The sequence below is a fragment of the Hippocampus bargibanti genome, linkage group LG12 (assembly GCF_051943395.1).
Source record: "Hippocampus bargibanti isolate YZ-2025 linkage group LG12, ASM5194339v1, whole genome shotgun sequence".
Lineage (NCBI taxonomy): Eukaryota > Metazoa > Chordata > Actinopteri > Syngnathiformes > Syngnathidae > Hippocampus > Hippocampus bargibanti.
This window is the reverse complement of record NC_142745.1, coordinates 9,199,457-9,212,654: the sequence shown is the minus strand read 5'-3', so window position 1 is coordinate 9,212,654 and position 13,198 is coordinate 9,199,457. Positions and strand designations below refer to the sequence as shown.

Genomic DNA, 13,198 nt, shown 5'->3' with positions numbered 1-13,198 from the left:
CATTAAGAAAGGGAGATGTAATGATATGAGCAAATCGTATTTGCATGTTCTACTAGTGATGCCTGGCTTTAGATCAAAGGTGCATGCGCGCTGCTCCAAGTCAGTCTGATGAGAGCCTACGAGAGCGACACATGTCAATTGCCTTCTCCCTCCAACCAACACAGCCGTCCTAATAAAGAACCTCAACTCTATCCAGAAGTTGTATCATTTACCGAACCCGCTTACACAAAGCAACGCACTGGAGACAAAACACAATTCACAGGGAAGTATTAAAAAAATCTCTTAAATTGCCAATTTGAGCGCTGACCTCAAACCAGTAAAAAGTACAACAGCTTCACAATCCTCATGCATTTCTTAACCTTTTATTTTGTATATTCATCTGCATATAGTTGAGGAAATGTATCAGCACTTTGACAATTGAAATATTTTTTGAAACTTTTTTTGAAAATTAGTTTTAGTTAGTTTTTTTTTTGGCTGATCAGCGTCCCTTTTGTTGAAATGTTTCACAATAATAACATTTGGCAAAGCTGTGCGAACATGATCCAAAACCCACAGCACTAAAACAGCCATTCCACAAATAGGCAAAGAGTGATTGGCTATTAAGGATATAATATATAGATATAGATATATTACAAAACAGTATAACAATATAAATCCCTGTAAAAAGGAAAAAAAACCAGAAACGTTCACATTGGATGCCGTTGATGAGCAAAAGAAGCCATTTTGTTTTGTTTAGATGAGCTATTGATGCGGATGGGGACGTTTTGTCACACAAGGGGTCATGTGACCGGCGGTCTCAAGAGTTTGATAACAAACAGGACGTTGGGATGTCGAATGAAAACGGACCGAATCAACCCGCATTCCCCGTCTTCATGTGCCACTTTGACATTCCAGCGGCGTGCTCCGGTCCGAGTTCAAACGTCCTTGAGCGGAGTTAGGCAGTAACACTGATAGTTGAGTGCAAAGTGGACAAGGGCTGCTTTGTTTTTTTAAAAAGCCTTCTTTCCTTCCTTCTTCATGTTAACAGAACGCAAACGCTCAGCAAACAAACAAACAACAAGAAGGCGGGGGCAAAAACATAAATATCCCAAAATGTTTATCAGTATAAAAAAAGAGTACTTTTGTCATTTTATCAATAGTCTGGCAAAAAAAAGGCCTCTCAAAAGGGGGGGCGAAGAAGTACTTCTTGTAGCAATGAAGTGCCTGGGTGCCACTCTTCAAACGAGCGACTCCATGCTCTCGGCAGGGTCGCATTGGTCGGTCATCGGCGCCACCCCGTTAATGTCCGTGTGCATGGTGCCGCAATCTCCGCTAGCCGCCAGGCTCAGCATGGCTTTGTAAAGGTACTGGTACTGGTCCTGCACACAAAAAGAGGACTTGAAGAAAAGGTACAGCAAATGCAAAGAAAACATTTGACTAAATGATGCAAACATTGCAAATCCATTGATAGCAAACGCATTAATTATAGTCTTCTTCTTTTCCTTTCGGCTTTTCCCTTGACGGGGTCGCCACAGCAAATCAGTATCCTCCATCTTTAGAGGTTTGATCCGCATGTTTGTTTTGGCCAAGCTTTTACGTCGGATGCCCTTCCTGACACAACCCTCTGTATTTATGCAGTGTAATATTGTGTAATCTAGAATAGTACTGAAGTGGTGTGCAATTGAAGTTGTACAGGAGGGTGAAGGACAGGATATTTCAAAATTGTCTAAATTGAAGGGTGCTTACACTTTTTCAGCATTGTAGCTACTTTTGAAATGACCAAGGAAAAATGATTTACCCTTTATATCTATTGAGAAATATATTGAGAATTCTTCCAACTTATGTTGATGTAGAAACGCATATGTTAATAACAATAATAATAATAATAATAATAATAATAATAATAATAATAATAATAATAATACTTATCATTTATAAGCACCTTTCAAAAGTGTTGCACGAAGAAACATAATAATGTCAATTTGTGGCCATAACCTGCCGTTCCTGATAACCGGCAGATGAGACAAACGCACTTAGAAAATGTAATCGTTAAAAAAAAGTTCTATCCCCATTCCGTATGAAAGTGATACTTTTTTTTTTTACTTGGTCCAACTACCATACTCATTTTTATACCATATCTTGCGTTTAAAAGGGAAAAAACAAGCGAAAAATTAGAATGTTACGAACGACTAGCTTGTTATCTTTACAACGCTGGGGGTCGTTGTTTGAGCAAGTAGTGTTACCTAATAATGAGATGTCATCTGATTGGTTGTGCGGGGTATCAATCAAGTGAAGGGATTGCCGATAGGCTGACGTCGTTTTTTTTTATTAAACTTTATTGGTATAGCGTTAGTTCGTGACAATGTCACATCATCTTTGTCATGCAATCGACCAATAATAGCTTGTCGATCACGATCGACGTCTTGAGCACTCGTGGTCTTAATTAAATATTTGATTGCCCTCTGGTGGACAAAACCTGACATTTATGAGCAGCAATTATGTGTCCTTTCAAAGATGAGATGAGAAAACATTTATTTGCAGTCTCACGTCATGTTGGACTTTTTCATAGTTTAGCTAGTCCCACAATTTAAAGTCAGGTGTGACTTGTACACAATTGCAAATCGAGACAGGGATTGGTACCGAATTTCTCTTTCCCAGTCCGTGTTGAAATGTGTTTGGTTGTTGGAATATACTTTTAGTGCACTGCCGAAGGTGTCCAGAAGGTAGCGGCAAACACCAAAAGAAAGTAGAAAAAGAAATGGGGAGGAGGGGACTTGAACTAATACAGTCATGCATGGTTATACTGTACTAGCCAGTTAGAACCAGACGTTTTGTGCTGCCACTCCTGTTTGGGGCACTCTAATAACCAAATAAGACATACAATATAAACAAACAAACAATAAATAATTAAACAAATAATCCTCTAAAATGTGACTTTCAAGTGACATGCAGTGGTCCTTTGTATGTTTGAGTTCATCTTTCATAGACCTGCCGTATCACTGATTTTTTTCAAATGTAATTTTATACAAAGTTTTTTTTCATACTAGTTGTCTTCCTGTATTTTCTTTAGTGTGATTTTTTTTTCATGCAATTTATTTCTTTTTTAACTGGTGGTGTCTATGAGTTGATGGAGAATAGATATAAGAAAAAAAATGTGACAATTAGTCCACTGCGAATAGACGGGTGATTACAGTAGCAAAATGACATTAAAACCCGATTAGCTTCACTAAACAGTTTGTTGAGCTCATTAAGATCTTTACAAGTATTATTACAATTTCATGCTCCGCTTACAATATCGGTGAAGACTCCAGGCCTCATGAGGTTGATCATCTTGGCCACCTGATAGATGTCGACGACACTTTCGTTTTCCAGCTGCTGCGACAGCGTAGTGAGAGCGCACAGCATCCCTGCTGACACCGCGCCGTACCTGCGGGGAGGTGGAACAATCAATCATATGGATGGAGCTGCAGGGAACGCATTCAGTTGGGAGGAAGGTGATGTTTGTAAATGTGTGGGAACAAGCGCTTGTGTGGAAAATACCTAAAAGCAATACATGCATAAAAAGAAAAAAGTAAAAAAAAAAAAAAAAAAAAAAAAAAAAGGAGAAGTTTTTTGCACTGAAGAATATTACTTATTGTATCTGACATTTAGCTGTACTTGCCTATTGAAATAATGTAAGATTCCCTTTAGTACTGGAAGTCAGCATTTTTTTAATGAGCGGCTAAAATCTTTTAGTTTATGTATCTATCTGTCTACCTATCTGTCGGTCTGGCTATCCATTTATCTGTTTATATATAATAATAATAATAATAATAATAATAATAATACTTTCAAAACTCTCAAGGACACTTTACAGTCACAGGATATTTTTTCTGCGGGTGAGCAGCGGCAGCCATCTGTTTAGCTATTTGTTTATTTATTCATTCACGCACACACACACACACACACACACACACACACACACACACACACACACACACACACACACACACACACACACACATATATATATATATATATATATATATATATATATATATATATATATATATATATATATATATATATATATATTTGTGTGTGTACGTATTTATTTATTTATTCATTTATACATTTAGATATTTAGTGACTTATTTACCTATTCATTCATTCATTCATTCATTCATTCATTTACTGCTTGATTTATTTATTTGTCAGAGACGTTGAGGGCAAATTATTTGTCTTACTGTATTTTCCGGTGTATAAGGCGCACCAAAAGCCTTAATTTTGTTTCACAGATGACCACATGCTTTATACACCGATGCGCCTTATATGTGAAGTAATGTTGAGCCAAACCAGGTCTCGCAACAACTGTCAGCAGGCACCGACTCGATTTTCCATAATAGTAGTGCCTAGCCTGTACTGTCGCGCCTTATAATGTGTTGTGCTTTATATTTGGAAAACATTTTTATATGTATAAATATTAATTGGTAAACTTTGTTCATTCATTAAAGGTGCGCTTTATAGTTCGGTGCACCTTATACATTGGAAAATACAGTACATTTTATGAAATGAATTTGAAATCTGAAAAAGTGTTTTGGGGAACATACTCATCGTGCACGATTGTAGGGCCGTCTCGCGTCATGGCCTCCTCCTTGATGACCCTGATGAGCTCAAAGGCGCTGCTGAGAGGAGCATCCGGGTTGGGCCACTTGGGACACTGGAAGTGTCTCACCTCCAGAACGTAATCGTCCTGATGTGCACGTGCGATGGGAGGTAAGTTACGTGCACACTTGGCGGGCGGCAACAATGCTTGATCAATGTGGGGTACCTGCGTGGCTTCCAGGATGAAGTCGTGGATGATGATCTGCTCTTCATTGGAGAGGCACAGTCTGTCCTTACTTATGAGCGTGACGGTGAAGGCTATGCAGTTCATGGCCTCTTCGCGACTCGGCCAGTAAACAAACTCATCTTCAGCCTGCGCAAAACATGAAAAAAAATTGTTTGTGTGTGCGTTTATCTATTAATGACCCCCCACATGGATGGATGGCTTGTTCTGTTATCCTCAATATTATTTTACTCCTCTTTGTCTTATCGGAGCTAAAAAAAATAATCATGGACTGAGAAATGGGATAGCCGGAGTTATTTTCCTCTTCTTTCGGTTTCTTTATAGTATCTCAAACTTTCTACTTTCAAAACATTTAAAATGAAAAATGACTGAAAAATGGTTAGTTGATTTTTCTTTTTGGCATCAGGAGTTCATGTTAGCTGCAATCGGAAGCATTTAAGGTCAAGTTATATTTAATGAGATGACTCCTTGATTGATCGCAGCTAGATTTCTTGAATCTATTAAACACATGTTTCAAACTCATTTATTGCCATTTGTGACATGGAGCGCCATCACCAAATTTCTTTGGGTTTCGATTTTTCTTGCGAGGGTACCGATATAGCGCCGGCCAGACCTCTGGCAATGTTTTTTCCCTTCCTCGAGGGGGAAGCAGAATGTTCCATCCCTTCTACATATTACATACAGAATGCACAACAAATTAATAAATAACTAGTTTTCAAATCTGAAGTCAAGAATAATGACTAATTTACACGCCGAAACATGTCAAGTAACTGAAAACCTAAAATACCACTGTCTGTAAGAAAATAATCTGTTGTAAATTAGATAATAAGGAGACAGTATGAACTTAACACAAAGAATAATGACTGTTATTGTAGTTTACAGACGACAATTTGACATTTTGATTCGGACTTGAGCAAGCATCATGGAATTTCAGTTTGATTTGCTTTTGCGGGCCTAACATAATGATGTGGATTTGGCCTTTGACTTTGACACCTGTTGTCTAAGGTTTCTTACTCTGCATTTAATGATTATGCAGTCCTAAAACTCCATATTCTGTGGGTCCTGCAATTTCAGTGAAGATGACAAAAACCCTGGCACTGGAGTGGACACATTTTGGCAAGTCTAGCAGTTAATGAGTTACCTATACTGTAGTCATAACATTTTTTCAAAAACATCCCCAAATCTCCCCTGAGCAGTCTTTTATTTCTTTTTGTTGCTCAAACACCAGATTCCAATTTTGACTCAATCGCAGTGTCCATGGGGAAAAAAAGCCGAACGACCAAAAAATAAAAACAAGGAAGATGTATTTGGTTTGTAGGCTGCTTACCAGGCCCTGGTTGTCAGGCAACATGACGATAATTTGTGCATTATGGTCCCAGATCATCCGCCAAAAGTCGGTGGTGGTGTGGGGCAAAGGATGCTGGGTAACGATGAACTCATTACTGCGGTAATAACCCTGAGGAGACAGAAGAGGAAGCTCTTTGAATGAGTGAGGCGTGCATTTGGACAGTCAGTGTACAAATGGCATGGGCGGCGCTCAAGAGGCTGTACCATTATGTAGGACGCATTAATGTAATCAGTTCCTTTCATGCCAGGCAGAGTGGTGAGACCCACCCTCGCTCGCTCGGCTGTAGAGGCACAAACACACACACGTGAGTCAGAAACACAGACCATCGTAATCACGCTGGCCGATATCGAACACCTTCATTACCGTTCCTCGCTGTTGCTATAGCAACGAAAACCTCCATTTTCCCCTGGCCGGCCGCCGCCATGAATGTATGCATCGAGCGATTAATTTATTGGATTCTGGACATAGATTCTAATTTGGGACGGTGAATTCTCTTTAATAATGTACAGTCTGGATACGAGACCGGCGACATGAATTTTGGTTCGCCGCTTATTTATTTCTTTCCTTATTTTGCTTGATGAACCAACGGGCAGTGCAAGAAACGGGTCAAAACACTCACATGGAACGACTGAGGAGTTGCGGTTCTTCTCCTTGTTGCAGTCTTTATGAGCGCTGAAACACTCCGCGAAGCGGGTGTTGCATTGAGTCAGCAGCTGCGGACACAGAAGAGAGAGAGAGAGGTCAATCGCAAGAAGAAAGGGAAAAAAAAAATCAATCAGACACACAGACTGTGAAACGCTTTTTAATTAGTACAATCGACACGCCTCCCTTGGGAGTAAGCGCCACAACGGACATCAATAAGTACAGTGCAGCCTCGTCAAAGTAATCTATTATGGGATGCCGCCTAACCTTGGGTTCAATCTAATTTGGAAAGAAGGACGTTTTTTTATTTTGTATTTTGTTTGTAATTTAGCCGTTATCCTAAAAACATCAACTAAATCGGTTCTCCGCTTGAAACATCCTGAACCCTTCAGGTCAAGTGAGACAAGTCTTACTTTACAGAAGCGGAAACAAAACCAAATAAAGTTAGGAAGAATTTGGGTTCTAATTCATTGAAATAATGGCTGAAAACATTTTTTGTTTACAGCAGCATTCCCCGCAGTGTGTCCCTTTTTTCTCTCATTTTAATCTACTTGCCCACAATCTTTTAATTGATCTGAAATGATGTTTGCTTTTAATCACGTTATTCAAATTATTTCAGATGATTTAATTAGGATTTTGCAATGTGGTGTTTTTTGCTTCACTTTTCATACTTTTAATGTTTTATGGACGCACTTGGAATTGTCTTGTCCATAATTATCCCTCAAATGGACTCAGTTGTAATTTTAGACTTGCTTTCTCTGTGTTTTTGGAGGAGGATTTGGAGGAGGATTGATTTTGGAAGCTTTTACCACCTATTGGATGAAAAACCATATATATAGTTGCGCTTGTTACTTTTCTTTCCAAAACAACCTGACATGCCAGAAGATGGCGCTACAGTCACATCTAATAGGAAAATAATTCAGTAGTGTCAACTATAATGATGCAGGTCAACTGGGAAGTTAATATTTTTTTTATAAATAAAGTACCAGTAATTAAATACATATGTGAAGTATGAAAGGATATGAATATGTCTTTGGGAGTGATTGAGGTTTTTTTAATCAATTATTGTTATTAAACAGCGATACCACAGTTTATGAACGGTTTAGATTAGATTAGATTAGATTAGATTAGATTAGATTTGCCTTTATTAGTCTCGCAGTGCCCACAAACCTTTCACCTTACGAACATTAAATTTGCGAGAATATAATGGCATACAAACTAGTTTTCGGCGGACGAACCAAACCACACAGCGCTACGGTGGATGGCGGACTAGTTTTAGGCGGATGAACACCAAACGGCGGACTAGTTTTTGTCACCCCATTTCTGTGAGTGCAGACATTATCGAGTGGGGTACTTTTGCTATTATGGGACCGAAAAAGACCCCATCACAGGCTAGTGTTAAGCAAACAAAAGAAAATTACAGTCGAGTAGAAGAAGGAGACCATCAAAAAAACACTAACAAGGTGTGCGTTTGTGTGACTTGGCGTCCCACTACCAGTATGATAAGTCGACCATTGCTACGTGTGGCTAAGGGTGTTTCTGTGTTGTTTAAGCGATGGTCTCAGGCAACAGAAGAGGTTGAAAAACTTCTGTTGACTTGGACGAAAAGCAGCGAGCAAGGTACAGTACATTGAGTGAGGGTATTATCGTCGAAAAAGCACAGCAACTTCACTCGAATATAATCAAGAGGCAACTACATCAACGACCATCTCGAAGATAAATAAAACAACTTTATTATATAGTACAGTTTATTTGTTTAATTACAATCCAATAGCACATTTATTATACATAAAATAAGGTATACTTTGTGTAGTTTTAAGGCTTATTTAGTAGAAAATTATGTTTTATGGGGACATGGGAACGGATTATTCTCATTTTTAATGGTTCCTTATGGGAAATAATTGTTTGGCAGATGAACTTTTTACCTTACACACACTTTCTGGGAACCAATTCAAGTTCGTAAACTGAGGTAGCACTGTAGTTGCGTTTGCTCCTATTCTTTTTATTACAGTAATTTAATTCAGTAGTGTTGTTGAACTATTATCCAGGTCAACTGGGATTTTTTTTTATAATAAATTAAGTACTCTTAATTTAATGTGTGAAAGTACATAAGGACATACATATATCTTTAGGAGTGATTGAGTCTTTAAAAATCCATTATTCTCATTATTATACTATACTGCGGTAATCGTTTTAAACATACAGTAAAGTCTCGTTATATCGATATCGGATATATCGATAGTCCCGGTTATATCGATACTATTTCTATGGACGCACGGAGAAAATTACATGCAAACAGGGTCGGATATATCGATAGTCCCGGTTATATCGATATTTTTTCGGACTCCCTTGAATATCGATATAACGAGACTTTACTGTATTTCTTATTTGAACTATTTACATCATCTTTTTCACTCTAGTTTTAGAGGACCACCTATCACTGTCCTCTGATCGCAGTTATTCGCTCATAGGCAGCAGGTCTCGGTCTCTATCCCCCCCCGCGAATAAAATGGGATTACTGCTGTTCCCGTACAAGGTTTTAACACGCTTCCGATCAAGAGACCGCCCCCCTTTCAGAATGATGATACCATTAGGGATCGAGTGACAAGACCACAAGGTTATAAACTCACCCTGAATTGCTTCTCCAGACGAGTGCGGCCCACCGAGTTGGGCGTGAGGATGCTGTTGACGTAGCTGTGAAGCTGCCAGGCGGGCACCTCCGTCTCTCGGCTGAAAATGGCCTCCATCAGAGCATCGTGAATGAACACATACTGCTCCTGAAGGACAAATATTGTGTTGAATCCTCAATATATTTCTTAATAAATATAATGGGTAGATCATTTTGACTTGATCATTTCAAAAGTAGCTCCCATGCTGAAAAAGCATCCATACTCTAACCTGGGTTAGAGTATGGATGGGTTGAGCAAATGGCACAGTGGAATATTTGAAATACACTCCCACTCTGATGAGTCTGCTTTTGGCTGACTTTTCGACATTAGTGTCACAATTTAGTCTTCATCCTGCCTTTGCATCAACATTTAAGTATGTCAGTGGTGATGAAAATGTGTGGGGGAGGGAGCAAAGAGAGAGGGGGTGTAATATATGAAACCCCTTTAGGCCACTTCTCAAACAGACAAAGTGATGTACTTTTAAATAAGACCGATATCAAATCCAACACTCCAAAGCAACAAAGCCGAAAATGGAAAAGAAGGAAGCCATCCCTCCGCTCGCCTAAAATAAGACTTGACTCAGCCAAAAAGTCTGATCTCAGTAAGTATTAAACATGAAGGCTTTTTCTCCGTAAGCATTCTAAACCATGGAAGACCATTGTGAGTTTTTTTTAAGCTGGAGGAGTTCTTACCTCAGTCTGAACCAGGTAGTTGCGCTGTGTGCGGATATGTTTAAGAAAGTCCAGAATGCTGACTGTGCTTTTGTCCTTGATTTGTTGCAGCATGCTGTCAATGACAATGTACGTTCCTGTGCGCCCAACCCCTGCACTGAGGCCAGCACAAAGCAATATGAGCATGCTACGCCAGTAGGCCCGTCAGCACATTTCCAACGTCTAACGCTCATAATTAATGTTCATTTAAGTAATGGATGGTACCTGCAGTGCACCAGGACCGGGCCCATGTCTGCAGTGCGCGCCGCTGATGAGCGGTTGATGAAGGTGAGAACAGGGAGGGTGTACTCGGGCACGCCCATGTCAGGCCACTGAGTGTAGTGGTACTGGATTACGATACGCTCATTTAGTTTCCCCTTGGGATTCCCCTTCTGACCCTGAAAAATCCACCACATCTTAGAACACGATGCCGTGTCTTGTATCGCTGAACAGATCATTAAAAATACTGTGCAGGTGGCTTCTTTTATCTATTTTTTTTTACCTTTTTGACTTTGGTGTTCCGGATGAGAAAACGGCGTAGGGTGTAGCAGGCGTGCACTTTGGTGCTTTTCAGCATCACCACGATGTTTCCGTACTGTTCGCTGTTTTCTGTCGGCCAGTACTGGTCACATTTCCTCTGTAAGACACAGCAATTCATTGTTGACCATTCCGAGATGTTTGCGACAAAAGCTAATTTGGCTAATGAGAGGTTATACACGCAAAAACTGGTCAAAAATATTAGTACTATATTCGTACTGCTTTAAAAAAATGATCTGACAGATGTGAACATTTGTACTTTCTTAAAGCAATTACACCGAATTAGCTTAATAATACTCCTCCATGTACGTCTGTGTAAGCTCTCAGTCGTACAGGAGTGGTCCATCGATGAGAAGGTTTCTTCAGCCGTCATCTGTACAAAAGTGAAGGTTTCGGACGTTTCGCCTCCTATCCAAGAGGCTTCGTCAGCGAACTAAAGTCTGACTGGTCGTATCGGCCCCATTTATATATCCCTAATGTCCAGACCTGGTGGCGCCGGACACAGCTATGATAGGTCCCTACTCTCAGGTTGGGGGGGGGGGGGGGGGCGCGGGACACCCCCCTGTTAGGCAACTTTCGCAATGCTGATGAGGGTCGTTATGCTGATGAGGTGATACCGGGGGGAGTGGGTGTAATAGGCCAATCGTTAGTCAGGAATGTAGGAACAATCAGTGGGGCCACAGGGGGGTGTCCCGCGCCCCCCCCCCCCCAACCTGAGAGTAGGGACCTATCATAGCTGTGTCCGGCGCCACCAGGTCTGGACATTAGGGATATATAAATGGGGCCGATACGACCAGTCAGACTTTAGTTCGCTGACGAAGCCTCTTGGATAGGAGGCGAAACGTCCGAAACCTTCACTTTTGTACAGATGACGGCTGAAGACTCCTCCATGTATTAGAACCATTTAGCATTACTTCTTATTTACATTTAAATCTTTAATCCAACCATAACCAGTGAGAAAAATTGATGATACTTTGAAGACTTTGAACTTGACTTGACCATAACTGTAAAAAATATTCAGAATAGTGATCAAATATAAAACCTAAGACCTAAAAGTAAACGAAGCTCTTCAACACACTTCAACAGTTCCTTGGCACCTAGATGCCAAAAGATGGCAGTCGAGGACACTATTTTAAATACATCCACTTAACCGATTTCAACACAGGCTCTTGGCACTAAGATGCTACGAGACAGAGCTAAAGCTACATTTATATTGATTTGGCCTGAACACAAAAACAAGAGAGATTAATTTAAAAAAAAGCAGAACTTCAAATATACTGTATAAGCATTCACTGCATCAAGGTTTGCTTCTGAGTTTCTCTCTCCCCTTAAAGGCGTGATTTGTTTCTATGGATACCAAACAACCTTTCAACCTCCTCTCCATCTAATCTATCTGTCTACCTGACTAGCTTGCTATCCAGCTAACTATCAAGCTAGCTATCTACCTAGCCATCTTTATTCATGTGTTTATTTATTCATTCATTCAATTTATTAACCAGCTTTAAATTGATTGAAACAAAAACACAAGTACATTTCAAAATACAGAATTCGTAATAAGAATTATCAAAAGACAAAGAAAAAGTCGAAAGCATTAAATGGTGACATTTAGTTTATTTGGGGGAGTGTCTTTAACGATGCTCGTGTGGTGGCTCACCCGTCCTTTCTCCACGAGGTTTGTAATCATGATAATGATTCCAGTGTTCTGCTCCCACACCATCCTCCAGAAGTCCTCAAAAGTGGACTTTAGTGGACCTTGGGCAGCTATGTATGCTCTGGGCCGGTTATAACCCTGACACAAATCAAAAGATTTGTCGTTATAGTAATGCCGAGAACAAATCGCTGTCACACGAAGAGCTTAAACTCACGTCAACATAGTTGGCATTGATGTAATCAGAATGTTTGGCGTCTTTCCCAGCCAGTGCTCGTAATTTCACCCGGCTGTGGTCATCTGTGGGGTGGGAAAAGGGAATCATCGATTTATATTTGTACAAATGATTGTTAAAGGGAGGAAAGTAGGTTAGGAAAACATAAGAGGATTCCTCCAAAGTCGACATCCTCTCTAATCCCATTTCACAGCAGACTCACAAGCCACAATGTTGATGTATCTGTTTTTGTGCTTGTTGTCAGGATGATTGGAGTGTTCCGCAGTGATTTTCAGGTCGGCTGTGGAGCGTTGGACCTCCTGGGACGGGAGAGTGAAGAAAAACAAAATAAAAAAAGGATTAAATGATTCTTTAGTATTATTACGCTACTAAACTCGGTGGTTGAATTTATTGCGGAATGCGTGTTGGTGTTCCATATGGTCATGGATCAGGACATTTCTTTTCCCCAATTGATTGAAATACCAAGCAAAATATTATTAAAAACCGTATTTTCCGGTATGTAAGACGCACCCAAAAGCCTTCATTTTCTTCAAATGATGACCTTGCGCCTTATACGCAGGTGCACCTTACCATATGTGAAGCCTCTAATGTCCTAACGACGT

At 40.0% G+C, this 13,198-nt stretch overlaps 1 protein-coding gene across 1 annotated transcript in view; it reads right to left on the bottom strand.

Annotated features, from left to right (window-relative positions):
* Positions 1-236: 236 nt before the first annotated feature.
* The window catches only part of ca16b (carbonic anhydrase XVI b), a 129,285-nt gene continuing 116,323 nt past the window's right edge, over positions 237-13,198 (bottom strand). The window contains exons 16-29 of the mRNA XM_089009336.1: positions 12,799-12,895; positions 12,579-12,661; positions 12,368-12,502; positions 10,679-10,813; positions 10,402-10,574; positions 10,159-10,294; positions 9,428-9,574; positions 6,775-6,868; positions 6,359-6,435; positions 6,135-6,263; positions 4,790-4,936; positions 4,569-4,711; positions 3,271-3,406; positions 237-1,358 (exon numbers count right to left, since the gene is read on the bottom strand). Coding sequence (XP_088865462.1) covers positions 1,218-1,358; positions 3,271-3,406; positions 4,569-4,711; positions 4,790-4,936; positions 6,135-6,263; positions 6,359-6,435; positions 6,775-6,868; positions 9,428-9,574; positions 10,159-10,294; positions 10,402-10,574; positions 10,679-10,813; positions 12,368-12,502; positions 12,579-12,661; positions 12,799-12,895 — 1,773 coding nt within the window. The 3' untranslated portion in view covers positions 237-1,217. The remainder of the gene's footprint in view (positions 1,359-3,270; positions 3,407-4,568; positions 4,712-4,789; positions 4,937-6,134; positions 6,264-6,358; positions 6,436-6,774; positions 6,869-9,427; positions 9,575-10,158; positions 10,295-10,401; positions 10,575-10,678; positions 10,814-12,367; positions 12,503-12,578; positions 12,662-12,798; positions 12,896-13,198) is intronic.